The following is a 26,976-nucleotide window of genomic DNA, read 5'->3' as shown; positions in this document are numbered from 1 at the left end:
AGCACGAGGAACAGCACTTCTACAGTGCCTGCCCTACCTGCTTACCTCCTACCTTCTTCTCTTTGGGTTGCAGCCTCATGCTGGGAGGGTCCAAAAGGAATGTCTCTCCTTTACTGTCATTCTCAAAGGAGAAATGTACCTCTGCCTCCATGGGGGAGTCGTTGAGGATGGTTAACTTTTCGCTGTTGCCGGGGCAGTTTTGTGCCTTGTACCTGTCCACAGAAGGGGAAAAGGCTGCAGAGGAGACTGTTGCCCTCATCACACACCGAGGAAAGCACCGTGTGCCGGCAGCAGGAGGTGGTACTGGAAGACCATGGTCTAACAAGCAGGTGAAGAAAAAGGATCCCTGGAGATCCCCTCCTGACATCTCAGTCTGTACAGGCAGCACACAGGGATGCTCACTTGGGAGCAGGGAGCACATACCACTCTCTTGACTTCCCACAAAGCAGCGGTCCAAAGTGGAACTGCTTTGTGCTCATGACATACTCCTTGAAGATGATGTCCTCCTTCTCCTTGCTCTTCCTCCAGTGAGGAAACACCAACCTGGGCAGAGAAAAAATGGAGAATGAGGAGCTCTGAGATGCTGCAAGTAGGAAATCTAGTCAAAAAGCCATCACCCTTCTCAGTGGCTGAGGTACCGGTTCAGCCTCCCAGCTCCCAGCAGAGGAAGGGATGCTGGGTGACTCAAGCAGCACCATCTGCCCCAGCCAGAAGGTCACTAGGGGCAGCCCTGGCTCCGAGGTCGGGGGGAGCAGTACGGGATGCTCCTGTGGCCCAGCCTTACCGTGGGTTCTGGCTGATGCTGGGGTACAGGGCAGTGGCACTGCAGGGCAACTGGTACAGGCGCTTTGACCCCAGGATCTCAAAGTTCATCATCTGGTCAAACTGCCCTGGCACTGTGGTGCTGAAGTGGATCTTCAGTTCCACCTCACTGTGGGCAGGAACAATCCACCGGAACCTTCTCAGCCTGGCAGTTAAAAAGGAAGCTTCAGACATTGCTAAGGGGCAAACGAGACAAGGAGGAGGGCTGTGCACTCGCCATCCCACGGAGGCACTGGCAGAGGGTCGCTGTGGAGCTGAGGACGATGGACCTTGTTTGGCAAGATGAGCATGAAGCACAGGCATCACCTCCTGCCTTGCAGCTCACCTGGCAGGTCTCTCGAGGGTTGAGTCACTTTGCAGTTGGCTTTTCTTTGACTCAGGTAAACTTCTGGGTGTTTCTGGGGAGTGATCACGGAGACTTTTTGGGCTCCGGAGGGTGTTTTGCTTTTCCTTGCTAGACTTGTGTCTGCTCGTGGCTTTCCCCTCCTTCAAGTGGTCCTGTGCCTCTGCCTCTGGGGCCTTGGCATAAAGGGAGAGAGAAAGGGAGAGACAACCCCCCACCTGGAAAGCAGAATGGGGTTTGTTAGCCAACAGGAGAGAGAATAAATAATCACCACTGCCCATGGACTTGGTCTTCCTTATTGGCCTTTGTCTTGCCTCGGACATCCCTCCTTACCCATGATCCTCTCCCCACCGAGGACCCTCTCATCAAGGAAAGTTGATGGGTTTAAGTGATTTTTTTGCTGTTGTCTAACAGAACTGCTCTATGTCTCCAGCAGAGTTGTCTCTTTTCCCTCATCCCTGGTGGAAAGGATGCCTGCAGACATGGGGCCCCATCACGTCTTCACTGCCCCTCCACGGTGACCCTTTTCCATCCAACCTGTCCCCTGCCCTGGCACCTTCACTGAAGGCACAAAAGGAATACCCACCACATCATCTTCTGCAGCAGCACCTTCAGGTTCAACAAGGATGAAGTGTCTGAGGTCTTGTGCTGCTGTGGAGACTCTGTCCTCCTCTGGGTAGGGGACCACGGAGAAAAGACAGCCAGGGGGAATGGGAGGTCCCAGTCCCAGAGAGTGCAGGATCTAAAACCAAAGAGAAAAGCCTGTTTATACTCCTGTCACCTTCATCCTCACACTCCTTCCCTAAAGGCCCTGAGCTTTTGGCAGTGGAGTTTTTGATTTATACGGAGTACAAGTGCTTTTTTATGCCCAGTGGGTTAGCAGGCTCCAGAGCAGAGGCAGGACCTACAGTAGGACCAAGAAAAAACCTCTCCCAAGTGACTCAGCTGAAGAGAACAATGCCTGGGAGCTGCCCTGCCCTGGGACTGTTTTTAATGATTTCCAGACTGAGAAACTCTCTGAACAGATGGGATGCTTGGACACAGAGCACTCCCACTTTCCACACATCTGAGGGAGGCTGAGAACCTCCCCATCCACAGAGATACTGCGGAGCTATTGTGGAACATCATCAGTGGCCTCGACAAGGCTCTGTGTTGTTATCACCTGGGGGACACACTGTTCCAGGGCCCCAGACCATGGCAAGTTCAGCATCTGAGCCTTGCAGGTTTTTACCTGCTTTGCTGGTGGCAGCTTCTTGCTCTTCAGGATCCTCCTAAACACCTTTTCACGACGCGTGATGTGGAAGTCCAAGCAGGGCACTCCGGCATCCTGGCTTCTGACTGAGCCTTCTGCAACTTCCCCGTCCCACTGAAGACTCTTGTGGCTGCCATGTTTTTCTAGAGGCTTCTTCTCTGCCTTCTCCGGAGACCTACTGCTCTTCTTCTCGTCTTTGTGTTTAGGAGAAGACTGGGACTTGTCTGGCACTTGGTTCATGATACCCTGAACCCTGTCCCAGGATGACAGAATATGTCTGATCCTCTTCTGTGAAGACTCATAGATGTTAAACCTCAGGTCCAAGATCCTCTCATGCTTACTCGGGACCTCTGGGATTTTGGTTTCTTGCTGCTGTTGTTTTGCTGCTGTTGTTTTGCTCTTCATCCGGACCTCTGGGCTTTTGGTTTCCTGCTGCTGCTCTTTTGCGGGTAGCTTAAACTTCACCGAGCAGCCATTCTTCTTCTTCTGCAGCTTATCTTGCTTCTTTGAGTCTCGTGACAACATCTTTTTGCTTTCCTCATGCTCTCGAGCCAGCCACTCCAGCTCCCTTCTGCAAGCCAAAGAGAAAACACCCCCAAGAGTCACCACCAGAAACCTGCGCTCACTGTAATCCCAGCTGGCTCTGCCCTTCACTCTTTGACCCTGAGGCCAGGCAGAACTGTTAGACCATCACTGTGGACCTTCCTCAACCCAGAAAGCTTGGGAACATCCCAAGTGAGGAAGGGTGGGAGGCGACCTCCTGGGCTAAACCTAAGCCTTGCCATCATAAGGTATCAACTGTGCAACTTCTCCCCTGAGGTCCACCCGGACACCTCCAGCACGCTGCCAAAGGTTGATCCACCATCTCTCTGCAGTGATGACTGAAGCCTTCCCTCTCTTGGTTTCCCAGTTTAGACCTGCCCATAAATTGCTAACACCTATTTATCCCTCCTCCAATGCTTACTTGGCTCCTTCAGCCCCCTTTTCCCTGGGCAGAGCCTGCTCATTAATGAGAATAATCATAGCAATCAGAAAGCAAAGGCTGCAGAAAGTCCCCTCCTGCAAATCAGGCTCTGATTCACCAGTTTTCCTGCTGGAATACAGCTGTGACCAGGGTACACTTCTGCTGTCTGTCCTGGGAACTGATTTGAAGCAGCCCTGGCCATCTCCTCCCAGTGCAACAAACATCAGCCTGGGCTGAGAGAAGTGCTGAAACACAGGCTTGCTTTAAGCAGCTTCCCCTCCCAGCTCCACACTCTTCCTGTGTGTCCTCCTGAGCTGCGCTGCCTTGCTGGGCCAGAGCTTCTCCTGGGTTCACCTGCTGCTGCAGCTGAAGGGCAGCCTAAGCTTTTATGGATGGTGCTCCACCCTAAGGAAAGCCCTGGCGCATCAGCATTGCAAGGACTTCATCTATAGCAGGACCAGGGTGAAAGCAAGCCAGCACAGCTGTGTCCCACACCAGCCCACACCACAATCCTGCTGGTTTGGTGAAGAAGGAGGATGATGAAGAAGATGAGAATCAACATCACACACTTTGAGACACTTCTGTGGGCAGTGGCAAGGCAAGCCCAGAGCCCAGCTCCCCGCAGGCCATGTCTAAGCCAGAGGGCTCACAGCTAAAATGGAGAGAAGACGTTCTCATCTCAACAGAGGAAGGTCCTTCCTCTCTTGAGAACTGGGGACCTGGACCTGGCCATCCTTGTACTGCTTCTGGCCTTTGCTCTTGAACCCCTCTGAGCTCAACCAAGGTCCTTGGAGCAGAGAAACCCTCCAGGGTCACTACCCTGAGGAGTAACCCAGAGGAGGTTTACTCACCTCTCATTCCACTCACGCTTGATTTGTTCAATTTTGTAATCAAGCAGACCTTTCTGCTTCTCAGGGAGGGCTTCGTACTCGTCCACATCCACATCCCAGAGACGTTCTTCCTCTCTCCGGGCAGCTTCTTCCTTCTCCCGTGCTTCAGCACAGACCACAAGAGAAGCCATCAGTGACTGCAAGCAGAGCTTGGGGCTCTGGGTCAGCTATGAGGATTCACAGCTCTTTCCTGACCCAGCCTCTTATCCTGCCAGGAGACACCATGGAGCTCACATCCCTGCTCCAAAATTCAGACAGCCCCCCAAACTGTGGCCTGGCTCAGGTGCACCATGGTTGTGGACAGCTGGCTGAGGGTTAGTCACTGAGCCACGCCAGCTTGCACTTGCACCCAAGCTTTAATGACTGAGATTAAGGTGAGTCTTACAGCCTCAGCTCTGCTGTATGTAAAGAAGCTGTGAGCTGAGTGCTGGCTACACTGAGCCAGAAGGTGGAAGGATCAATAAAAAGATTTCTTACAAGCTCTGCTGCAAACCCAGATACACACAGCTAAGGTTGAGGGCTTGAGAGACATTTGAGACGGATGGAGATATTTCACCTTTCTGCTGTTTTTTAGCTGCCCTCCTCTCTCTTGCAGCCATCCGCCTGCCTTTCCAAAACTCAGAATCCTGGAAGATGTTCACAACATGGATATGAGGGCGATTGCTGACAGCTTTGAGCACGCACAGGAGAGAAGATGCCAGGCTGCTCGCAAAGAGGGTCTCCAGGCCATCAAACACCACTCCCTTGTAGCAGTCACTCAGCTGCCAGGAGAGACAAACGGGAACAGCGAGTCAGCCATCACACACGCTGGGCTCGCAGCTGGTCAGTAAATGCAGATCTCTCAGGACACCAGCCACTGTCATTCCAAGTGCATTAGCTACAACCAGCTTGGATCTTGCACTACACTCTGCCAACTTAGGGCATCTGCAGCTTCCCCCGAGGATCCCTGCATGCAGCACAGGATCCTCCAGCAGCAGGCATAGACCTCCTCCTCCTCTCCGAGCTGTCTCTCACTGCCTGTCTCTCTGGCACAGGAATATCTCCGTTTCCCCCACGCCACGTACCTGCAGCCGTTCAGAGATGATTTCCACCAGCAGTTCCTCAGGCAGCACAGAGCTCCAAAACTTCCTCTTTTTCTCCTTTCTCCCCATCCTGGTGAGGATGGTCAGTTGCTGTGGTGTAGGAGCGGTGGCGCAGGAAACGGCTGCCATCTGCAATGTGGAACATGGTAAGGAAAATAAACCCCTGCGGAAAGCCCTGGACAGTTCCCACTGCTGGGTTCGGATCTGGGCTTCCTCACTAGTAGAGACGAGGGCAACCCTGCAGTGCAGGCTGGCAGCTGCAGGGGACAACCCTGGAGGGCCCGTCCCTTGGCCAGCAGAGACCCAAGCTTGCAAGCCCCCAGCACAGCCTCCCACAGCTTTGCTCACCGCCTGCAGCCAAGTTAGCCAGGAATACACTTTGCCCACAAACCATTAAGAACCAATGGTGCTTTTCTGCCAGAGCACATTCCTGTCCCAGCTGGCTCTTGGCACTGTAGATGCTGCACCAGGCCCTTGGCGACATGGAGCCTCCACTGTAAGCAGCCCCTTCCCATCTCAAAGGCAACAGGAAGGTCCCAGTGCAGATCATGTTTCACCTTGGAGGTCACTGAAAATCTTGCCTGGGGTTTGTCGGATGCCTTATCCTTGGTTGCTGAAGCACTCTGGGGTCCAGCACTGAAAGTCTTCTGGTTGGCTTTGTCCGCAGGGCTGGGCTCAGTTTTCTTGGCCTGAGCGCCCTTTTTACCTGTAGAGGAGACAGATGTATCAGTAGGGCTGTGAGGAGCAAGCAGGCACCTTCCATCCCAATGGGCACAGCCTTGCCCCTGGAAGGGACATGGCACTTGTCCCCCAGCCTGCTGGGCACTAGCAGCACTGCTTCCCAGAAGCAGCTCCTTTCCTGCTTATCAGCAGGATAAAGCACACCGGCCCAGACTGGATTTTAAAGCCAGTTCTAGGTCCCTCCTAACAAACGTGTACGCAGGTGACACTGCTAGCACAGTAGCTCTCCTACAGATCAACCCAAAGATTCGTCCTCCAGGACCATTGTTTCCATGCCTTGCACCCATCCTGCATTTTCACATGGAGACTGTAACATGCAGCCCAGCCTCAGCTGCATCACCCATCTCTGCTGGAGCTAAATCCTCCGTGTGGGAAAACCCCAGCTGGGCTGGGGAAGACCCTTCTTCCTTCCACCAGCTCTGAACCCAACCAGGTGCAAAGCGGAGCAATGCAAAACTTCTCCCCACACTGAGCAGGTCTGGCCTAACCCTGCAGAGCTCAGGGCACCAACTGTAGAGAAGCAAGATTCAGGATGGGAACAGTTCCAGGCATGGAGAAAAGCATACAGCAATTGGCAGGACTTTCATATGGACTTTACTGTTATTATGTGGTTTCACTGTATTCATGCTACACAGTGCACAACTGCACATGCCCAGGCTTCCTCCTCCCCCTTTTGCCTGTGCCCTGTTCTGATTTGCTCCCCCATTTGTCTGTCTGATAGCCCACCCGATGTTCTGCCCCCTTTCCCTGGCGGGACGGTTAAGAATCGGGCGCACGCCTGAATAAACAAGTCTGCTTGCACCCTTCCTCATGTCCTGTCCCCTCTTCCCCTCGGACCGCAACAACCAACTGCCCGGCAAAGTTTCATAAAAGTCTCCAGTCTAATCTGGAGAACAGCACAGTGTGCACAAGCTGTGTGACCCGACAGTGGGCATAGGAAAATCTCTGGAGAAAAGAGCTTATCTACAGCACGTCTCTCATTGGAAACTCCTCTAGGAGGTTATTCTTCCCTTCCTCTCACATTTGCAAAGCCACACTCAGTTGTCTTGTGCTTAATGAGCCACTTCAGAGGGCTTTTTCCTTGTGAAGGTGACAATGGCTCTGCCTGCTGCCCATGAGGAGCAAGCTGGATTCAGCTTTGAGGAAATATAAAAAATTCAGAGAAAGAGACAGGTGTGCTTCACCACCCCTAGAAAAAAGAATATGTGCCAAGAATGGCAGTAAAAGTGCCCCTGTTGGAGCCCTTAATATTGAGCTTTTTGTTTTCAAACTAGCCAGAGATGCACAGCACGCATGACCCCTAAGAGACCCAAGGGCTGTCAAACCATTTCTCTGAGCAAGCAGAAGCAGATGGTCATGGTGGTTTCCTAAGCATGCTCTGAGTGCAGCGTTTCTCCTTACCCGGCATCTGTTCCCTCATGGCTCTTTGCTGACGGGCAGCCTCGACGCACAGCTCCCGGGCACGGCGCCCCGCCGAGCTGCGCTCGTCCGACATGGCTTTTGTCACCACCTCGTCCAGGGACAAGCAGGTGGCACTGTAATACTTGGACAGGGCGGCCGCTACCCTTGTCTTTCCTGAAAGAAAGAGGAAGACTGCTTGGTGACACTTGCACATGAGGCATTTTCAGGGATAGCCTCTGGAAAACTCACAAACAGGTTTCAAGGACGGTGGGAGAGCAAGTGCCCTTCTAGGGGAGACCGCAAGGGAGGCAGCTTGAGCACGGTTACGAGCACTGAACTCCAGCCCCAGGTGGATCATCTCCACCTCATATTCAGCTGAGGACTTTGTCTCAGGCACCACGGTCCACCAGGATGCATTTCTCCTGCTTCCCCCTCTCCTTGCAGCCCAGGGCTGTGGCTCCCGTACCTGTCCGGGGTGTCCCATAGACGATGATGGCGATCCCTCTGGGCATTTGGGCTTTGAGCTCTTCTACAACGGGACGGGTGTAGCGCCTGATGGCCTGACGGATGGGCCTGTCAGACTCATCCACCATGTCTTTTAACAACCTGATGCTCTCTTGAAGCGCTGCTGTGCAGAACAAATAGAAAAGTCAGCCTTCTGCGTACCTTGGATCCTGATCATCCTCCCCATCCCCTCAGATCCCAGGAAAGGAGACAGCTGAAAGCAACATGAGCTTGTGCTTTTGTTGCTGGGAAGGAGCAAATATAAAAGAACCAGTGATATTAGACCTGGTCCTACTGGCTGAAGAGCTCATCTGATGCTACTCTTTGAGGCTAAGGGACGCAAGGGGATATCCTGAATATTTCCCCAGTCCGTGGCAGGCAGATAGGAGCTGGCTTTGGCTACACTCCAGGTTGGCAGAGGATGCCACAGCCCTTCATCCAGGAATTCCTCCACCAGGCAGGAGATCAGATGGCTGCTAGAAGCATGGGCTTTTCATGGAGAACAAGGTGACAGAGAGCTCAGGGTGTGTGGGCTGGGCTCCCTGCTATGTCCACAGTCAGAACTGCCAATGCCAAACGCTCACCATTATCCTGGCCTGATTCTTCCTTGAGCTTGGACATAATCTCTTGACCTGAAGCCTCCATCTTCTTCCATTTTTCATAACATTCCAGCACCTCTGGGGGCAGCTTCTCTCCCACAGCACGTGGAGGCATCACCACAGCCGTCCGGTCTTCAAACTCCTCCAGGGTCCGCAGGATCTGTGCGCGTGGGGAAGAGAAACCATCCACAAGATTCCTTTATCAACCTCCATCATACCAACAGACTCAGCCCATCTTCTCCCTCCTTCCTTCCTCCCAACAACACAGGCTATCCAAGCCCCTCCACAGACTGCCAGCAGGGATGGCTCTCCTCAAAGTGCCACCAGGCTTTGCCCTGGGGATTGCCTCCATCTCCCTGGCACAAGCCTGGGAAGGCTGGAGTGCTGGAGAGCTTGGGGAGCACATACATGGGGACCAGACCTTCCCTCTCACCTTCTCCTCCTCACGGTACTCCTCATCAAACTCCAGGGAGTAAAATTCAGTGGGGAACTCGCAGGGGTTCTTCACCACCACTGTCCTCTCCAGCTCAGGGCTGCACGGCAGCACCGCTCCCAGCTTGATCTCTGTGGGGCTGAACTCCAGCTGTGGCTCCAGACCCTGTCCTGAGATGTGCAGCACGAGGAGCTGGCTGTTCCCACGAACGTTGATCTTCAGCTCGGTTTTGTAGGACTTCTGAAAAGAGAAAAGTGCAGAAAACTTGTCCATGAAGTCCTAGGTGACAGGACCCCAAATACAAGCCTTGCCCAAAGGTCAGGGGTGTTATCAGTCCCTCCAGGGGGAATGGAAAGTCAGATATTTACTTATGGTAGGGGCTACAGCATCTGTGTCCTTGGCTCTGAGTAACTGGGACGAATCCTGGTGTGCAGTGTAACTGGGTATTTGGGTATGAAATGGATATAAAATGGATTATCAGATGTTCTCCCCTAGTCGTGGAGAAGCACACGAGAAAGGTCCTCAGTCCTGGCACTGCTGCATCAGGCAAACACCAGCTCTATGAGAGAGGCAGATGAGCTCTCGCTGGCTAGAAATAAAGGTCGTCTTCTCTGCTCAGTGTTTGGCTCTGGTCAAAGTCTGACACAAGATGGTTGGTTACATCTCTCTAGCAATGAAAAGATCCCTGTTCTTGGGCATGGAAGCACTTGTGTCCATCCTGTTACACCCTGTCAGTTTCCAAGTCCCAGTGGCCACATGCAAAGGGCTTTTGGAAATGCTCCATCCTTGAAGTCGACTCCCCAGATGCATGGCAATGTGCAGGCAGGCTGGGCCAGAGCCCCAGGGACTGCTGGCAGCACACCACTACAGGTGACTGTCCTTCCGTGCCCAGGAAGGTGTCTGGTGGCTGTTTTGTCTGTTGGTGCCAGTAGCAGGATGAGCCAGCATTGACCCTTCCAGGTTGATGCCCTGTGACTGTGCCAGCTGCTCTGCACCCAGCGTCGCAGGCTGCAAATACAACCAGGCAAGGGGGAGGACGAGGGGAGTCAGGCAGATCTCCCCCATGGGCAGAGAGGCAGCCACAGCACAGTGCCCTGATGTTCCCTGTGGGAATTTCAAGGCGCCTCTCAGAAGGGTGTGCTGCAGGGGAAACTGAGGCACAGTGAGTGCAGGGCTTCCAGAAAGCTGCCAGTGGAGGAAGAGCTCATCTGCCACTCCCTGCATCGGGCTCTCCTTACCACCCTGCCCTGACAGAGCTCCTGGGGCGACACCTGCCAATCTTACCTCTTCCAGGGGTGAAAACTGGATCTCCAGGTCACACCACTCTCTACCATAAAGGGTTCCCTCCTGGGCCTTCCACTGAAAGACATGGGAATCATCCTTCGCAGCCTGGAGCTCCTTCTGACGCACGGCTGGTGTCAAACGTTTGTCCACCTGAGCACAGAAACCAGTCGTGTGAGGTCTCCATGGTCTGAGAGGACAGAGCCTCGGTTCCTGGAGTGCTCCGAGATCCTGTCCTGGTGCTGAGAGCACCCACAGCAAACCCGGCGTGGCCCCCACCATCTAGAACTGGAGGGACAACCTGCAGGCAGGGCAAGCAGATGGAGAGCCACCGTCCTGTCCTCAGAGGAGGAGGAGGAATGGGTGAGGATGGCAGAGAAGTAAAGCGTCAGCCAATGGAACAGGTCCAGGCAAAGCAGCCTTGATCTGGACCCTCAAAAGCTTCCTCAAACACGCTGTAGCCCAAGTACTCAGGCAGCCACAGGCACAGAAAAGGCAGGAGGTGCAAAGAAAACCCAACCACGACGTTCCGTGTTACGTTCACCTGTGCTTTACCTTCTTGGCAGGTTTGTTGACAGTGAGGAACCATTCACAGGGCACGCTGAACTGGTTGTAAAGCCGGACTGTTTCGTGCCAGCACTGCCCAACCTGGACATCGGGGAACTGGAGTCTGTTCCTGGAGAGGCTGAGCAGCAGCTGAATCACAGTGGCACGGAGGCGGATGTGCAGTGTGGGGCCTTTCTTTACCTGGAGAAGGACAGAGAGTTCAGCTGAGAGTCCAGGTGACATGTGCCTGCTGCCTGCCCCAAAAGCTGCAGTACCTTGATGGGCAGGAGCACATCCACCTTTCCCACGGGCAGGTTGGCACTTGCAAAGCTCACTTGAAACAGTTTGGTGGCGCCGTAGATCAGGAACTCCACGGGCTCCAGGTATACGCTGAAACCTTGAACAGATGAGAACAAAGCAGCTGAGATACACAAGCAATATGAAATGTGTCATAAGCATGTTAAGGCCATACGAGAGCCCTGCTGGGAGCCCTGGGAAAAACCTCACACTGTGCTGTTCCCGGGACAGAAACTTAGAGGAGACACCTGAGCAGCCCTCAGACACAGCGAGCCACTCTGTGATGGAAGTGCAGATTTGCCTCCAGGCCTCTTTTGGAAGCCTACTTCAATCCACCAGAGAATCAAACAGGCTATTTCCTCAGTAAAGGCTGAACACAAGAGCTGTGAGAGTGTGAACTCCAGACAAAGCACTTTCCAACCACAACAGATCCCATCTGTTTGCAACACCCCCAGAATGCCCAAAGAAACTTCATGCCGATGGGAACCAAAGGCAGAAGATGTTGGGAGATGACAAGGGTAATCAGCCCATCAGGCCCCTGCAGGGAAGCGTCAGGGCAGTCACAGGCAGGCCAGGTTCCTGGGCACAGCTGGCCAGGAGAATTCTGGCCCTGAAGCTCCCAGCAGGAGCACTGGGAGGAAGAAGCTCAAAAAACCTCCCCATGTGCAGTGGCTTAAGCTAATCTGTCTGAGACAGCTCCTTGCAGCCCACAGGAATCCCCTCCAGCACTGGTTACCTGTGTCACGCAGGGCACGTTCATTGGCCCGGACGGCCACTGGGAACCTCCAGGTGTTGGTGATCTTCACAGTGCAGCTTTTACTGTAACCCTGAACGACAGTGCCCATGTCCAGGATGTACTCAGGCAGCTCAGCTCTGGAAGGAGGAGTAAGGACAGTCCTTAAACAACAGCGGAGCCACATGTTCAAGTGGTGGAAGATTCAAATAAAGTGGATATTTCTGTACTCACTGCTGTAAAAACTCAAGCCTACAAAACCCAAGACCTGACCACCTGACAATGACTTTGGGAAGTTATGGGGAGTGCAGGTCCTAGGTTTCATCAGCTTCCAATGGGACCCGAAAATAAAATTAGTTTTAAATGGACTCTGGTCACAGCTCCTCCACTACAAAAAGCCAGTGTAGGTAAATCCACTGGACCTCCAGTGGTCTCAGTGAAAACGCTTCTCCTGGTGCACAGCCCAAGCCTGAAATTGCTTCTGAGCCTTGGAATAAGATTTGAACAGGAAAACTTCACTGCTCTGCAACCAGGTCACACGAAGGATCTGTTTTGCAAAGCATCTTCTTCCTGAACTGGAGCCTCCCATGCCCATGCAGCATCATGAAGGAGCAAAGGGAAGGACCAAGTTACCCAGATAAGCCCTGCCACCCCACCAGCATCAAAGCCACCTTTTGCTTAGGGTGCTCTGTTAGTCAGAACCAAGAGAGCAGCTTGGAATTCTCTTTCAGAGCTGGTCAGCAGGGACAGTGTCTGTGCTGTCTGGAAGGGCTTGATGGTCTGCACTGGGTCCCCTCAGCTCCAAGAATGGGACCTTGCACCTGTGGGGAGCTGAGCAGCTCCAAAGCTCAGCGCAGCACTGGGGAAGGGAGGACAGTCAGCTGCTCACGAGCTATTGCTGTCACAGCTACTGGGGTCAGCCCCTTTCTGAAATGCCCACTGTTCCCAGCTCTGCATGCTCAAGGAGCTCTCAGGAGCAGGGGACACTGCTGGGTGTTGCCCTCAGGGCATCTGCAGAGAGGGAACAGGAGTCCCTACTCACTGGACAAGCTTCTGAGGAATGCGCTTGTCAAAGACAGTGTCCTCTGGGGGGCAGGAGATGAGGGTTGGCTGCAGCTCCAGAGCATTCTCCTTTATCAGCATCTGCTCCATCTCCATCCTCAGCCAAGTGTTTGCCTGAGGGAAGGGAAGGCAGTGGCTGGTTAGCAAAGGCCCTTCCCAGGGCCCAGGCTTGTATCTGAAAGAGGATCCCACCCTGCTCTTGTTGAGAGGGGGAATGGGGTCCTCCTCTCTGACTGCTCAGTGTCTGTGACACATTCTGCTCTCCTAGCCAGGATCTTCTCTCCAGGGAAATAACTGCAGTATCTGTGCCTTCCCACCCACTGCTAGAAAAGCTGATCTGGCCAGACAGACAAGCTAGCAACCTTCCAGAGCTTCAGGTATTTGCCTGTCCCCAGCCAGTGCCAAAGCAGCTTGGACAAAAGCTGCCTAGAAAAGGGAACCCCAATCAAGTTGGTGCCTCTTGGAGTTGAGCACTGCCAGCACAGTCCCAGGGCACAGTCAGGCTGCTGCTACTAAGGTCTGTAAACCTGCTAGGGTTTGATTTGGGAGCAACAAACTCCTCAGCAAGGGGAGTAGCCAGGAAGCTTGGTACATCTCCAGGAGAGACCACGACCAGAGGTGGGGCAACGCTGAGCTGATGCATGTTTGTGGTCAGGTGTGGGCGGGGAGGTCCCAAGTGCCAGCAGGGCACTGAGAAGCTGTTGTGGGGTGTTGTGGGGTGCCAAGGGCTCAAGTGACATGGGGAGGGTGGCATGTGCCAAATGGGACTGCAGCTGTGCTTACCACAATGCCAGGGCCCTTCGCGTGTCGCTTCCTGATTCGAGCCTTCCTCCAAACACTTGCTTTCTTGTCCTGCTTGTCTTTTTTCAGCTTTTCTTTTGCCTGTTTCAATAGTTTCTCGTATTTTTCACTTCCTGAAGGAAGAAAACATTCACAAATAGAAGTGTGGGTGCAGTGCCAATACCATTTAAGCTGAGAAGTTCCACTCCCCCAAAGGCTGGTCTCTCCCAGAAACAACCCATCAATGGAAAGCCATCTCTGGAGAGTGGACGCTGCTGCTTGTCTCTGAATCCTCATGTTCACTCCCACCCATCTTCCTCCCAACAGAGGAGCATCTCATCCCCTGCAGTGTCATGCAAATCCAACCCTGCCAAAAGCCCTGCCAGTCTCTCTTATAGCTTTCCCAAGCTTTTCTGTCTAGCCATCTTTCCAGGCCTCTGACGGAAGTGCTGGCAAGAGCTGCAGGATGGTTACTTGGACAAAGCCTACATGTGCTTGTCTGCTCAAGACTCAGGAAGCAACCAGAGGGGTGAGTGTTGGTCTGGCAGCCCTGCAACCTCCAGGCTTGGTGGAGATGGGTGTGAGCTGCCCTCTGGGCATTACAGTTGGGAAAAACCCCAGTGAGGACTTTGCTGGGGAGCAGATGGGCACTGCTCACCGTTGATGCTCCAGGGCAGGTCCAGACAGATCCCGGCAAAGACCGCCTCTCCTTTCAGGGAGATTTCTGCCGGTTTCAGGTGACCCACTTGAACCTGGAATGTCCTGCAGAAGACTCCTGGCACTCCTGGCAGGTAATAGAGCTTCAGCACTTGCTCCTTGCCAGGTTCAATGGAAGCCTGCAAGGGACAGGAGAAGAGGGAGGCAATGCATTAAAGAGGGTGTGATGGAGGAAGGCTCAGGCCACAGACAGGCTAAGAAGACAGGTTCTCTCTGGAAGAAAACATCAGATCACATCACCTTCTAACTTCCTCGTGCCCAAAAGCTCGAGCCTCCAAGGCGAGGGTGCAGAGGGTGCAGTGTGTCCTTCCCAGGGCTCCTAAGGTTGCACCCCCAGCAGAGCCTGCCCTGTGCTCAGCGTGAGCATGGCTCTGCTGCTAACGGGGTTTGCCCTCTGCCAGTGAGAGCCAGGTTGAACAGGTAAAAGCTCTTTTGCCACCACTGTGGAAGAGGAGTGAAGTGCCCACGCTCTCAGCAGGGCCAGCAGCTCCTGTCACCCCTTGTAGGAGACAGGCAGGAAGAAATGGGAAAGCCAATAGGCTTCCTCTTCCTGGTGCAAAGAGAAACAAAAACAGGAACACTGCTTGACCTCAAAGACATCCAGGCAGCACTGAGAAGCTGGGACAGTGGTGGGATGCTCCAAATTCCTCTCTTGGTTCTTCCAACCTTGCTCCTCCCTGCCCCCTCACTGCCCCACAAAGCTGCTCCAGAGCAGCACAGCTGGGAGGAGGGAAGGACCAGCACAGGGGTTGCGACAATTTCTGGCTGAGGAGCTTCAAGCCCAAGCAAGGAATTTGTAAGTGCTGCTTAGTGCTGGCACAGGGGAGGTACGGACATGGAATAAGTCCTGTCTGATCCCATAGCTGGGGTAGGTGACCCTCAGAAGAGCCTCAGTGCCAGCACAGCCACAGAGCTCAGCAGTTGGGGGCCAAGGAGTGACCAACGTGCTCGTGCCTCCCACTGGTGGCTGCCCTGGGATGGCAGAGCCACTCGCCAGCCAAGGCCACAGGGAGTCTGGCAGGATGGCACTTGCTTGACCTTCTCTGCCCCCAGCAGCAATTGCTTACAGCCCTGTCTCTCATGGCTGGGTTTGGTTTTGTTTTCCCCTCTTTTTTCTCTTTAACCCTCTCCTTGGCCACCTGACACAGGGCTGGGGTCAGTCAATTGTGCCACTCACTGTGCTGGGCAGGACCACGAGCACACCAGGCAGAGGCTTGTCTGCAGTGCCAGTGCTGGGGCTCTGTACCATGTAGGTGAATCCCATCTTCCCGTTGTTCCGCAGGGTGACCTCTGCTTTGGTGACTTCATTAAAGAGCTGGAGAGAGGACAGAGGAGTGGGAAGTTACAGACACAGGCCTGGTGCTGGGAATCTCCTTCCTCTTTCATGGGGTTGAAAGCAGACACACTGCAGGAGCAGAGACTGGGAACAAGCTATGGGCACTTGGGAACATGGGGAACCCCCAGGCACAGGGACCTGCACAGGAACAGAGTCCTGGCAGTATGCAGAGGGGCAGGAACAACCATGGGAGAGCCAGTAACAAATGAAGCAGGGGACACAGGCCCTCTGCACTCTGAGGGGTCACCAACAGCCAGGAGAAACAAAGGAGGTGGCATCGAGGCATTCCAGAAGAAAAGATACCTGCATGCAAGTATTGGCAAGCAACACACCAGCAAAAAGGGAGACAGATGGGGCACCAAGACAGGGACAGCAGCTGGAAAGACCTGTGGACTTTTAACTGAGAAGTAGTAAAGTAGGGATTATTCTGGGACATTCTCTCCACCTGCAGTGACCGGAAGCCCAACCGGGTTATTTTGGGGATTAAGCAAGAGCATTAAACAAGAGCATCTCATTGGAGCTCAGGCTTTACGAGTGGATCAGCAGAGGGATTTCTCAGGGATATGTCCCTCTGGACATCCCCACTGGGATCCTGCTTGCTCCAGGAGGCAGCATTAGGTACCCTGAAGATAAGGAATTCCCAACATTTTGGAGGGGGGCGGAGATGGCCATTACAAAGCAGTCTGGATGCCAGATATACCCCTCCAAGGTTGTACTTCCAAGCCCCAGAGACAACAAAGGAACTGGGAAGGGGAGAGAGCCCTGGGCCGGGCTGGGAAGCAACCTGCTGGTGATGGTCCCAAGGCAGCAGCTCTGCCAGGAGAAGGGGTGGTACCTGCAGCCCGCAGTCGATCTCCTCGACGCTCAGGTGGTAGGTGAGGACTGAAGTCTCCCCCCTCAGCTCCACCTCGTAGGTTGGGCCTCCCTCCACCTGGCACAGCACCGTGACACGGGCAATGATGTTGGCGTGGCCAAAGAAGGTGAAGGGCACCTGCTGGCTCTTGCCCGGCTGCAGCACACCGGACACTGGCTGGATGTCGAAAACCTGCAGGAGGGGAGGAGGGATCGAGTCGTTGAGCATGGAAATGGGTGCAGAAGAGCAGCTGTGGCTTGGAGCAAAGTACAACCATAGCTGGAGGGGCCTATTCCTCAAACACCAGCCAGAAGCATCCTAATCTCATCTGGCCTCCATGCCACTGACCAGTGGAGGGAGCATGGCCAAAGTCTTCTGCCATACTCACTGCTCAATGCATTAATTAATACCAGACATTAAAGTAAACTGGGATGTCTCCTGGCAGCAAAACATTCTCTCTGCTGCAGAACTTGCCTTTAAAACCAGTTTTTACTGCCTTCAGAAAAGCAAGAGACTCAGAGGTGAGAGCTCTTGGAGCTGAGGGGAGGACTCCAGCCCAGCTCATCTGACTCCTGAGGCTTTTCCCTCTCTCTGACTTACATGCTGCTCTCTCAAGGTGCTACACCAAATGCTCCTGAAAAATATCCTGTTGAGCACCTGATGAAGTACCAGGGGAGCAGTGCCCTCCATGGGTGCTGCACAGGGAGTTCTGTAGCTCTGGGGGCAACAGACCTGCTTGCCACGCTGAAAACGTGCAAGTGAGAGAGATTCCCACTCACCTCCTCCGCTCTGAAGCCAGGGGGCTTTACCTCCGCCGACTGCCCAGACCTCTTCGTCTCTACTGAGCTCCGAGGCCCTGCAGCAGTGTACAGTGGCACCTGGAAGACAAGCCACTTTCCATTGCAGGACACAGCCACCTTGCCAAGTCTCACTCTATAAAAGGCAGCTCTGGGGCCATCACTGCAATGACAGCTCTTGGGTGAAGGCAGAGATCTGAAAATGGGTGGTCCAGCTGGGCTGGGAAGGGGGTACATGGAGATCAGGATTTGGCATGGCTTGCTACAGGAAGGAAACTGGAAGCCTTCTCATCATGAGAAGAGGCAGAAAAGCCTCATTTTACATTGTAAAGGAAACAAGCCAAAAAATCCCAAACTCATCATAGGTCTGTAGGATCGGAGTGGGCTTCTCCAAAGAAAAGTATCCTATTTCTCCCTCCCCAGATGCCCCATGTCCAGCCACTGGCCCTGCTGCCCAGCCCACTCTCAGGGCACAGAACAGCAGGGCAGCAAAAGGGGAGGTCGGCACGAACACAGCTTTTTGGTGGCAAGCAGGGGGAGGCAACACAGGTGTCAGGTGCACAAGAAAACCCACCTTTGCTTCTGGGGAGTCCTCTGAATGTGAGGACTCTTCAGAAGAATCCTGCTCTGTTTCCAGGGAGTCCTCTGAATCTGATGACTTTTGGGAAGAGTCCTGCTTTGTTTCCAGGGAGTTCTCTGGATCTGATGACTGTTCAGGAGAATCGTCCTCTGTTTCCAGGGAGTCCTCTGAATCTGATGACTCTTGTGAAGAATCCTGCTCTGTTTCCAGGGAGTCCTCTGAATCTGATGACTCTTCGAAAGAATCCTGTTCTGCTTCCATGCAGTTCTCTAAATGTGATGTCTGTTGGGAAGAATCCTGTTCTGTTTCCAGGCAGTTTGCTGAAGGTGATGATTGTTGAGAAGAGTCCTGCACTGCTTCCGGGGCTCTGGCTGGCTCCTGCACACTTCCAGGCCTGAAGTACCTCCTTGAATAACGCCCACACTCAACACAGCCGAACGTGACCATTTGTGGTTGGGGTTTGAATGTAGGTGGGGAAGGTATGAACCTGGAAAATAACGTAACCATGATCACGGACCTGCAGTGGGAGGGAGGGACACCTGCACGAGCAATTCCTCGTCAGGATGCAGCCCCCAGGTGGGTGCAGGTGTGGTGAGCTCAGAAAGGGGGTGTCTCAGAAAAGGAGAAGGAAGGGGAAGGTAACAAGATGTTCAGCATCAGCTCAGGTGCTAATTAGCTCTTTCTGTGATGTGATTTGGGACTTTCTGGGCATCCTCCAGCACTTCCAGGCCAAGGTTGGGAATGCAGAGAAGGCAGCAAGGAGAAGAGAGCTGTTTCTCTGCTTGCAGAGAGGACCCATCCCAAAGTAGAGGGGCCAAAGGGCTGTGAAAGTGCCTCCACCAGCACTGTGGAGGTGGGACTAGGAGCCCTTCACCAAGGTGGCCACTGCCTCAGGCCACAGAGGTCTGAGAAAGCAGATTTCCCCACCAGCCTTCCTTCCCAGAGGAAACCAGGAGGGGGACTACAGTAACACCAAACCCATGGAAAACGCCTATTCCCTGAGCATCCAGCCTGACCACGGCTGGTCAGTGTTATTCCACAAGGGAAAGTCAAAAGCAGTTTGTCAGATCCCAGGCAAACAGCTTTGGTCTTTGCAAAGTACAAACATCATCATGGCTGGGCTTCGCGAACGAAGATTTGGGAAGGGCTCTACCCACGTTTGTTGCAAGCGTGTTGGTGGCTGAAAAGGCCAATATGAGATAGGCATGTCCAGTTGCAAAAGGCACAACAGAAAGACTCCTTAGATGGTATATTCTGCAAGGCACAATTCTTTCTGCGTTGCCTTTTCTCCTCAAGGGTGATCCTGCGTGCTTTCTCAAAAGCATCAGCAGCGTTATAGATGGTGTGTCTCCAGGTCTCTCAATTGGAGGTCAGAGTAGACCATTTATGGTGGTCAATATGGCGAAAAAGTACAAACAGGACCCAGGAAAAAGAGCTTCCAGGAGAGGGCAAAGGTGCACATACTCTGTCGGGTACTCCTTGCTGTCCATCTGGAATGACCAGTGGTAGTGGGCAGGAATTGGGCTGCAGTTGGTCATCTCCAGGTAACGCACTTGTTCTGTGCCAGTCACGATGCAACCAAAGTCCAGTGCTTTGGTCGGGATACAGAGATTCGGGAAGTAGACCTCTCCCCGAACGGTGATCTCTTCCTCATGAGGATGTTCCACCATCCGGATCTTCATAGTCTTCTCTGCTACCCAGCTGATCGGATCCTTTTCATAAGCTGGGTTAAAGCTGATGGAGAGATGAAGTTCCTGCCCTGCTTCCATCTTCACAGGCTGCAAGGAGACAAGGAGTGTTAGTCACCCACACAATGAAGTCCCAAGGTCTGACAGCATGAAATCGTAAACGCTCAAAGTGTGACCCCAGCACGGCCTTCCCAGTCCACCTTTCAGTTCTTTACAAGGGAGGGTCTGACTGCAAGCACCACACTCCAGTGGGGGATTCTCAGGCTCCTGTTTCTGTGCTCAGCAGCAATACAAGAGGATGGGGTGCTCTCCAGGAGACACCTCTGCTGCATGGCTTGCCCACACCTGGATGCCTGCTCCCTTCCCCTCATATCTTAGAGCCAGGAAGGATCTTTCCAATTCAGATGAGTTTTTGCTTCCTTCAGCAGCTCTGCTGACTCAGTTCACAGTTCAGGCCAGTCCACTGTTGACTCTACGGAATAAACTTCTCGACTTGAGGACCTCCCAACAGAAGGGCACCACCACAGCCCTCCCTCTTCAAAGCCCACTGGTAGGAGGGTCCTTGGCTGCTCACCTGGGCCTCTGCAGGGAGGGGCTGCTGGTCTGCAGCACAGATTAGGAACGGCTGCTCCAAGTCCAGCAAAAGGTGGAATGGCAGGCAGCAGGTGTTTTTTAAAGACAGCGGCTTGTACTGAAGAGTCAGGACATCATCGGGGTGCTACAGAAACAGGAGACAAGGAAAAACAACCTCAAGGAGCCACAGACCTCCTTCCCCTTCCAATGCATTTCACATTTTTCAACCTCAGAAGTGCATACATCTCTATTTACTCTTTTTCTTTGATTCTAAACCTTCCAGGACATTTTTCTCTAGAGCTGATTCTTTTCATGTTTGGAAATTACAGCCTCCCCTGGCAGACAAGGAAACGCTCCTATGTACAGAGGAAGGAATAGGCCCCTGAGAGAAGGCAGCTGCTTGAACAAGATCAAAGGCAGAAAGTGACCCCAGAACGTTTGTCTCCTCTCTTGGGCAGAACAGCACAATATGATCTTCCCTCATATACAGTCATTTCTCACAGCCTTATTGGCTCCAGCAGCCTCCTAGAAGCAGTGATGCCAGCCAGAAGAGAAAAGCAAGCAGGATTTGGCCCAGGGTGGAGATCCTGCAGCAGCCCAAGGTCAACTTTGAACATTCCATGAACATGTGGCCAGCCAGAAACCTCAACAGTCCCTCTGCATTGTGTGTCCTGCTGCCTCTGCTACAGGCACATGGTGTCTATAACCTCAGAGCTATGATCAGCCTAAGCTCCTTCTTCTTGTTTGTGCATTGTGGTGGGCTTCTTGCATGGTGCAGAGAAATCAGACGGAGTTTGGGAAACTAGTTCTGGATGTATTGATATCAAACAGCTGCAGTGCCAGAGCACTCCATAAATCAGTGTGGCATCAAGCAGAGCACAGGCAGGCATCAGGGAGAGCTGAAAAGCTTCTCGTTACATTCAAACTGCCTGTTCCCAGAATTCAGTGCTTCCATGGAAGCCTGGGAACCTGAGGAGAGACCCAAAACCACAGAAACTAAATAATGCAACATCCTTTCCAGACACCTTGTGGGAATGATAATGCAGAAGTTGGGATCCAGAGACTAAAGGGCACCTAGTTTGCCTCGGTGTCATCATCACTGCAGCTGCAGGATGTGGGTGGGTCCTTAGAAGCAGGTGAGGCTTGTGGAAATGCACAGAGCTGTACCATAGAGCTATACCATAGAGCATCCATACCAACAACAGAGAAGGCAAAGACACAAAGCAGATGACAGGTTTTTCCTCATCAGCCTGAGGAATTCACAGGAATATCTGGTTTTCCCAGCTTCCCTACAGCACTGGTGTTCAGACATCACCGTGCATTGGAGGATCCTCAAAAACCTCCCTTGACAGTGAGCACAGAAACTGACATTTCTCTCCAGGTGGCCACGGTCCCCCTCAGCAGTGCAGCTGTAGCTGCAATTCTACTTTAAGGAAGTTAAAAACCAGTCTCATCTCTAAAAACATCCTCACTTACTTTACAAAGTGCCTCAGGAAGGGTAAAGAGGGCTGTTAACACAAGCACACACCCCCCCATGAGCTCTCTCGCTGAGCCATGCAGTAAATGCCAGGATGCAATCCAGAGAGTTACCTTCTCCACACAGAAAGTGATTGCTCTGGATGATATTTGCACCGTGGGAGAAATGAACTTGCAGGTGACCTTTGTCTTGATTATCTCTTTCTTTGTTATCTCTGGCCCCACGGCTGCCTCACACACCAGCTTCTCCTCCACCTCCTGCATGCAAGAGTCACTTGTCACCAGTGGTGCTGGCAGGGTGTCCAGCAAATGCCCTGTGTTGGCTCCTTACCCCCCACGGGCCACAAAGTTACAGACACTGCCCCCTTTTCTTCCTGTGCTGCAGCCTATTTCTTCTGCGCTACAATGGCCCTAACACTGCACCCCAACAGCCACAAAAGGCACTCGTGAGACACTCCCTCCCTTCACAGGGCTTCTCTTTTACCCCCTGCTTACCCTAGAGAAACCACCTGACACTTGTTTAATTCACTTTCTGCTTGGGCTCCTGCTTTAAGTGTAACCTATTTTCTCTGCCCTTCCTTTGTGCCTCAGCAGGTGACACTCCTGTTTGCCCCGAAGGAGCAATACTTCCTTCAGCCCGTATTTTGGGATCAGCATTGCGGTTTGGTAGCTATGGACTCACAAAAAAGCCTTAGCAACTGATGGTGGCCAGCAAGGAAAGCCACCAGTGCTGCCATGGAAACCTGTAGCCTTAAACACTGTCTTGAAGGCCCTTGCTCATTTTCCCAGGCAAATGTCAAGGGGCTGCAGGAGAAGCCCCACTGGAGGGGACCTGATGGGGAAGGCTCGGCCCTTGGCAGGGACCTCACCTGGACAGTGCTGGAGAAGCCTTCCAGCACCAGCTCCATAGTCTCGCCTGGCTGCAGATACATCCCCCATGGCTGCAGCTTAAATACGGGGGGGGTGGGTCTCTGGGAAGCGTTTTTGCCCTTGGTGACACTGAGGGCAGGGAGAGGATGACGCTGTCGAAAGGTGCTGAAACCTTCTGTGCCCCAGTACAGCCGCTGGAACTGACGCCCCTTGTTTGTCACGTTGAACCGGAAAACGCAGGGAACGAGGCTGGAGGAGAAGCAGAGATGGAAAAGGTCATGGGAGCTGCTATTTCCCTGCAGTCAAGTGCTCTCAGCAAGCAATCTGAGATGTTAACAGCTTGGAGACCGTCCTCATTTCCCGCTCTTAACGTGGACCAGAAACAATGTCTGATGCCTTTCTGATATTGTCGTTGCAAAGAGAAATCGGTTTATACTGATAATGTAGTATTTCCACAGCTTCCCTCACCAAAAGGGACTTCCTTCATCACCGCGGGCTTTTTCCCTCACCATTCTGGGCTTCCCCTAATGGATCCAGACTGAAACCATCACTTTGAGAACACTTCACCTCCGAGAAGGCCACAAGAAGAGAATCAATTGGATGTCAATGGAATCCATGCAGAGGTGATATTTTCTCTACTTAATCTGTCCCTTTGTCATTCTCTTTGTCTCCCCCTTTCTCTCTTTTCCCCATTTCTCTCTGTCTCTCTCTACCTCACATTTACTGTTAAATAAAAATCCGTACTACTGACTTTGGAATACGGTCTCATTTGCCCCTTAATTCGGGCAGAGGCATCTCTCTAATAATTTAAGGAACCTGAGCATAACGACATGTTTCTAAAGGAAGCTCTGGCTTCAGGGAAACAGAGTCAGGGCCTGGAGCACTGTAGAAGATTTAGCCTGAAAGCCTACAGCATAACTGCTCCTTGCTGAGCCAAGAGGAGAGGCAGGAGTTAAGAGATCTCTTACTTGAACTGGGGTTCCAAATTCAGCTCTGGAGCAAACGGTTTGTCAATGGCAATTGTGGTGCCAATGCCCACAGCCTGGATGGGGATGACACTGGTAAGGCTGTTCTCAACAAACAGCTTCATGCTGTCCTCAAATCTCCCTGTGTCACCCAGGTTTGCCGTGACAACCACAGGAACCTCAGTCTTGGCAGGGACCACTCCTTCCCTGGGTTCAATACTCCAGCATTTACCACCCTGTAAGACAAGCCAAACATGCATTTAGGGTGGAAACCATGGACCCTGGTGACTTGTGGGGTGTGAGAAAAGGAACGACTACAGAGAGGAGGATAAAAATTGTAAAGCCTTCATTTCCCTAAATCTAAGCTACTGTGTCTGGGCAAGAGCAGAGCTTATACAACCTGTATTTTACCCTCTTTTAATCCATTTTAACAGACTTAAGTTTTGCCCAACCCAAGGGATGCTCCTCAGGAGAAGGTTATTCCCCCTCCAATTTTTTCTTGGAGTGTATGCCAAGGGAAGCTACTTTCTCTCTTCTGGTTTCCCCACAACAGAGCTGGGTTTTCACAAAGGCTCAAGGCTACAGAAAACCACAGCTGCTCAAATCCCACCACAGCAGCCACACAGCTGGAGGATACTGCTGAGAGCCTGAAGACTAACTCTGCAAAACCGCTTGAGCAAAAGCCCAGCACCAAAGTCCTTGCCCCTGAAGGACCAAAGCCCTGGCTTCCCACTGATCATCAGCTGCAAAGAGGTGCCCCAGAGCCCTCTGCTTTGGAAAAGTCAGCTCTAAATGGTTATAGCAGGGCAGGAAAACAGGAAGCAGAAAGAAAACTGCTCTGTGGGCATGGCCCAGCCTTCCCAAGCACTCTGGTCCTCTGCTTTCTCATGGACTTCCCTCTGTGGATGGGGTAAGAAAGCTGCAAGCTGCCCTGGGGAGGGAGGCAAGGCCTTCCACTGGGACAGCTGTACAGACACAGCTCGGCAGGTCCCGGCCTGGTATGAGCATGCAAAAACTATCATTTACATGCCAGCACCACCCATCTGAGGTGGCTTGCTCTCTGCAGGGGTGGAGAGCAGAATTTCATTGTGGAGTTGAAGAAAGCTGCCCTGGAAATCCCTCACTTGGAGGTTACATTTACTCCTCAGATACCTGGGAAAGCAGCAAGTGGAAAACTCACTCTCCTCCTCCTTGGCCCAGGAGGCTGAGCCTGGACTCTCCCCCACCGCCTGATGCTTTATCCACGGACACAACCACGTCCACTGTGTCGGGGCTGCTTTCAACCAGCTCCAGGAGCCCAGCCCACTCAGCATGGAGGAGAACAAACTTCCTCAGCATGGAGGAGAACAAACCTCCTCCCAAGCCTGTTTCCAAGCCCCTCACAGACACCTCTGCAGCGGGGAGCACATGCCAGCCAGCCCAGCCCTGCTGGCTGCACCAGTTCTGCTGCACCAGCTCAGCTCCTCCTGCCAGGGGAGCAGCCTCAGCTCCTTCTGCCCTGTGCAGCCTCCATGAATTAAAGAGCCTTTCTCTGCAGCTGCTCTCCAGATACTCTGGAACGCTATGGAGGCCACAGGCTCCAGGGATGCACAACCTCCTCAGCTGTATCTGTGTGCAACAGCCCAGCTGCTCTGACCCCCAGGAGGGGGAAACTCCTCTCCCCACCCAGAGCTTGAGGACAGACCTCACACCCTGGTCTCTACCATTAACAGCACTTTGGCACAAAGCAAATGTAGATGGTATGAGGAAACCATGGGGAAATCCTTGCCCTCTCAGGAGCAAAGGGCCACAGGCTTCTCTTCATCTCAGAGCTCCAAAAACGTGACTTGCACTGCTAAATACCTTCCACAAAATAAAGGGAGAACTTGTAACCACAATCCAGACTCGCTTCTGCCCCTACAACTCTGCAAACTATTTCACTGAAGGTTGTCCCAGCTAAAACCACCTGCAGAGCCAGGCTCCTCTTGCCTCGGATGGAATCTCTTGTCTCCTCTCTCCCACAGAGCGATATAGAAACCTTACATATAAAATCCAAGTCCTGGGCTGCTGCTGACCAGGGAGTTTCCCTGGAAAACGGCCCCACAGACACTTACGATCTCTGCTCTGAAGGCTGCAGGGATGAGACCCAGACTGCACAGCTGGAGAGTTTGGGAAGTGTCCTGTATCACTTGGATCTTGCCGAAGTTTATCTTATTCACACTTGCATAGACAAGCGGTGTCTTTCCAGTGCACATTAAATGCATTTGCTGTTTCAGGGAGCAGGTAAGAGAGATTTAAAAAAAACAAAGCCACACAACAGGGAAAGTTAAGAAAGCTTAAACAGCTCAGTTGCACTCAAGTCACTTCTCTAGGGACAGATGTGATGCTCCAGCTAAAATGCTGGCCTTTTAGGCAAACATTTGACATATTCCCCTCCCAATTAAAAAAGATTAAAGTCCGGGAAATGTTCAAACTGTAAACTGTTGGCCCAAAGGTAAAAGCTTTGCAAGAAATCTGTAGTTAAAAACAGTCTGACAGTTAAACAGCTGGTTACTCTGGTGGGGAGAAACCCTGCTCTTTAAAGGAAGCAGCCTGATAGTTATGAGCAAGCGTTTTGTCAAAAGTCAGGCTCCCCTGCACAGCCTGCACTGCCTGGCCTTCCTGTTGACTGGTTTACGTGCACAATGGCAATGGCCCGGCTTGAGATGTTTGGTGCCATCCAGGGGATTTGGCATCATCATTTCCATTTGCTTGAATATAAATTTAATTCCCTGCAACCACTTTTCAAACATCAGCCTTCCTTTCTGACACAGAAAGCTGAAGATTCCCAGAAATCCTCCTTTTGTGTTCAGAGAGATGACATTTTAAAAGAGATGTTTCCACAGTTACCAGCATTTTAAATGGAAGATTAATTAAATAAAATAATCCTCAATTTCAGCTTAGATGAACTATATGCTGAGATTACTCCCTAGGAGGACTCCGCTCTTCCTCTTTTTGCAGCATAAACTGCTTATGCCACCAATGCATTCTGTCCTTGTCCACACCAGCCATATATGACAAGTCCCTGCCTTCCCTGGAAGAATCCCTGTGCACTCCACCCCCCAGGATGAGCTGCACAAAAGCACACGTCTCCCCTCACACTCACCAATGGGGATGTCTCCTTCCCGAACACGGCGATATCCACCGGGATGGAATGAGCACCCACCGCCTGGACTTCAACTGTAATGGGGATCTCCACCACATTGTGACCCTGGATAATCCCACACGGCTTGGGGCTGGAGTACCACAGAGCAGCGGCCTCTTGGTGTCTCTAGAGGGACAGAATCAAGTGCAACTTCAGAGGCACCTTTAAACTCCTTAACATCTACCACAATGGCAACTCACACACGTTTTTTAAAAATCCCCAGGAAAA

General features: G+C 52.6%; 1 protein-coding gene across 1 annotated transcript in view; it reads right to left on the bottom strand.

Moving 5' to 3' along the window:
• Positions 1-26,976, bottom strand: part of LOC135405241 (hydrocephalus-inducing protein-like) — a 54,533-nt gene that overhangs the window by 12,648 nt on the left and 14,909 nt on the right. The window contains exons 11-42 of the mRNA XM_064639909.1: positions 26,710-26,874; positions 25,679-25,831; positions 23,589-23,821; positions 22,620-22,869; positions 21,865-22,008; positions 20,276-20,419; positions 19,478-19,791; positions 18,008-18,500; positions 17,416-17,514; positions 16,619-16,828; positions 15,625-15,762; positions 14,389-14,566; positions 13,734-13,864; positions 12,931-13,064; positions 11,892-12,028; positions 11,134-11,255; positions 10,868-11,059; positions 10,316-10,465; positions 9,032-9,271; positions 8,584-8,758; positions 7,962-8,123; positions 7,496-7,669; positions 5,935-6,059; positions 5,336-5,482; positions 4,828-5,032; positions 4,233-4,374; positions 2,397-2,988; positions 1,752-1,907; positions 1,148-1,383; positions 785-967; positions 424-543; positions 53-212 (exon numbers count right to left, since the gene is read on the bottom strand). Coding sequence (XP_064495979.1) covers positions 53-212; positions 424-543; positions 785-967; positions 1,148-1,383; positions 1,752-1,907; positions 2,397-2,988; positions 4,233-4,374; positions 4,828-5,032; positions 5,336-5,482; positions 5,935-6,059; positions 7,496-7,669; positions 7,962-8,123; positions 8,584-8,758; positions 9,032-9,271; positions 10,316-10,465; positions 10,868-11,059; positions 11,134-11,255; positions 11,892-12,028; positions 12,931-13,064; positions 13,734-13,864; positions 14,389-14,566; positions 15,625-15,762; positions 16,619-16,828; positions 17,416-17,514; positions 18,008-18,500; positions 19,478-19,791; positions 20,276-20,419; positions 21,865-22,008; positions 22,620-22,869; positions 23,589-23,821; positions 25,679-25,831; positions 26,710-26,874 — 6,204 coding nt within the window. The remainder of the gene's footprint in view (positions 1-52; positions 213-423; positions 544-784; positions 968-1,147; positions 1,384-1,751; positions 1,908-2,396; positions 2,989-4,232; positions 4,375-4,827; positions 5,033-5,335; positions 5,483-5,934; positions 6,060-7,495; positions 7,670-7,961; positions 8,124-8,583; positions 8,759-9,031; positions 9,272-10,315; positions 10,466-10,867; positions 11,060-11,133; positions 11,256-11,891; positions 12,029-12,930; positions 13,065-13,733; positions 13,865-14,388; positions 14,567-15,624; positions 15,763-16,618; positions 16,829-17,415; positions 17,515-18,007; positions 18,501-19,477; positions 19,792-20,275; positions 20,420-21,864; positions 22,009-22,619; positions 22,870-23,588; positions 23,822-25,678; positions 25,832-26,709; positions 26,875-26,976) is intronic.

This window comes from Pseudopipra pipra, chromosome W (assembly GCF_036250125.1).
Source record: "Pseudopipra pipra isolate bDixPip1 chromosome W, bDixPip1.hap1, whole genome shotgun sequence".
NCBI classification, from domain to species: Eukaryota; Metazoa; Chordata; class Aves; order Passeriformes; family Pipridae; genus Pseudopipra; species Pseudopipra pipra.
Note: the sequence above shows the minus strand (reverse complement) of the source record. Positions and strands in the feature narration are given on the sequence as shown.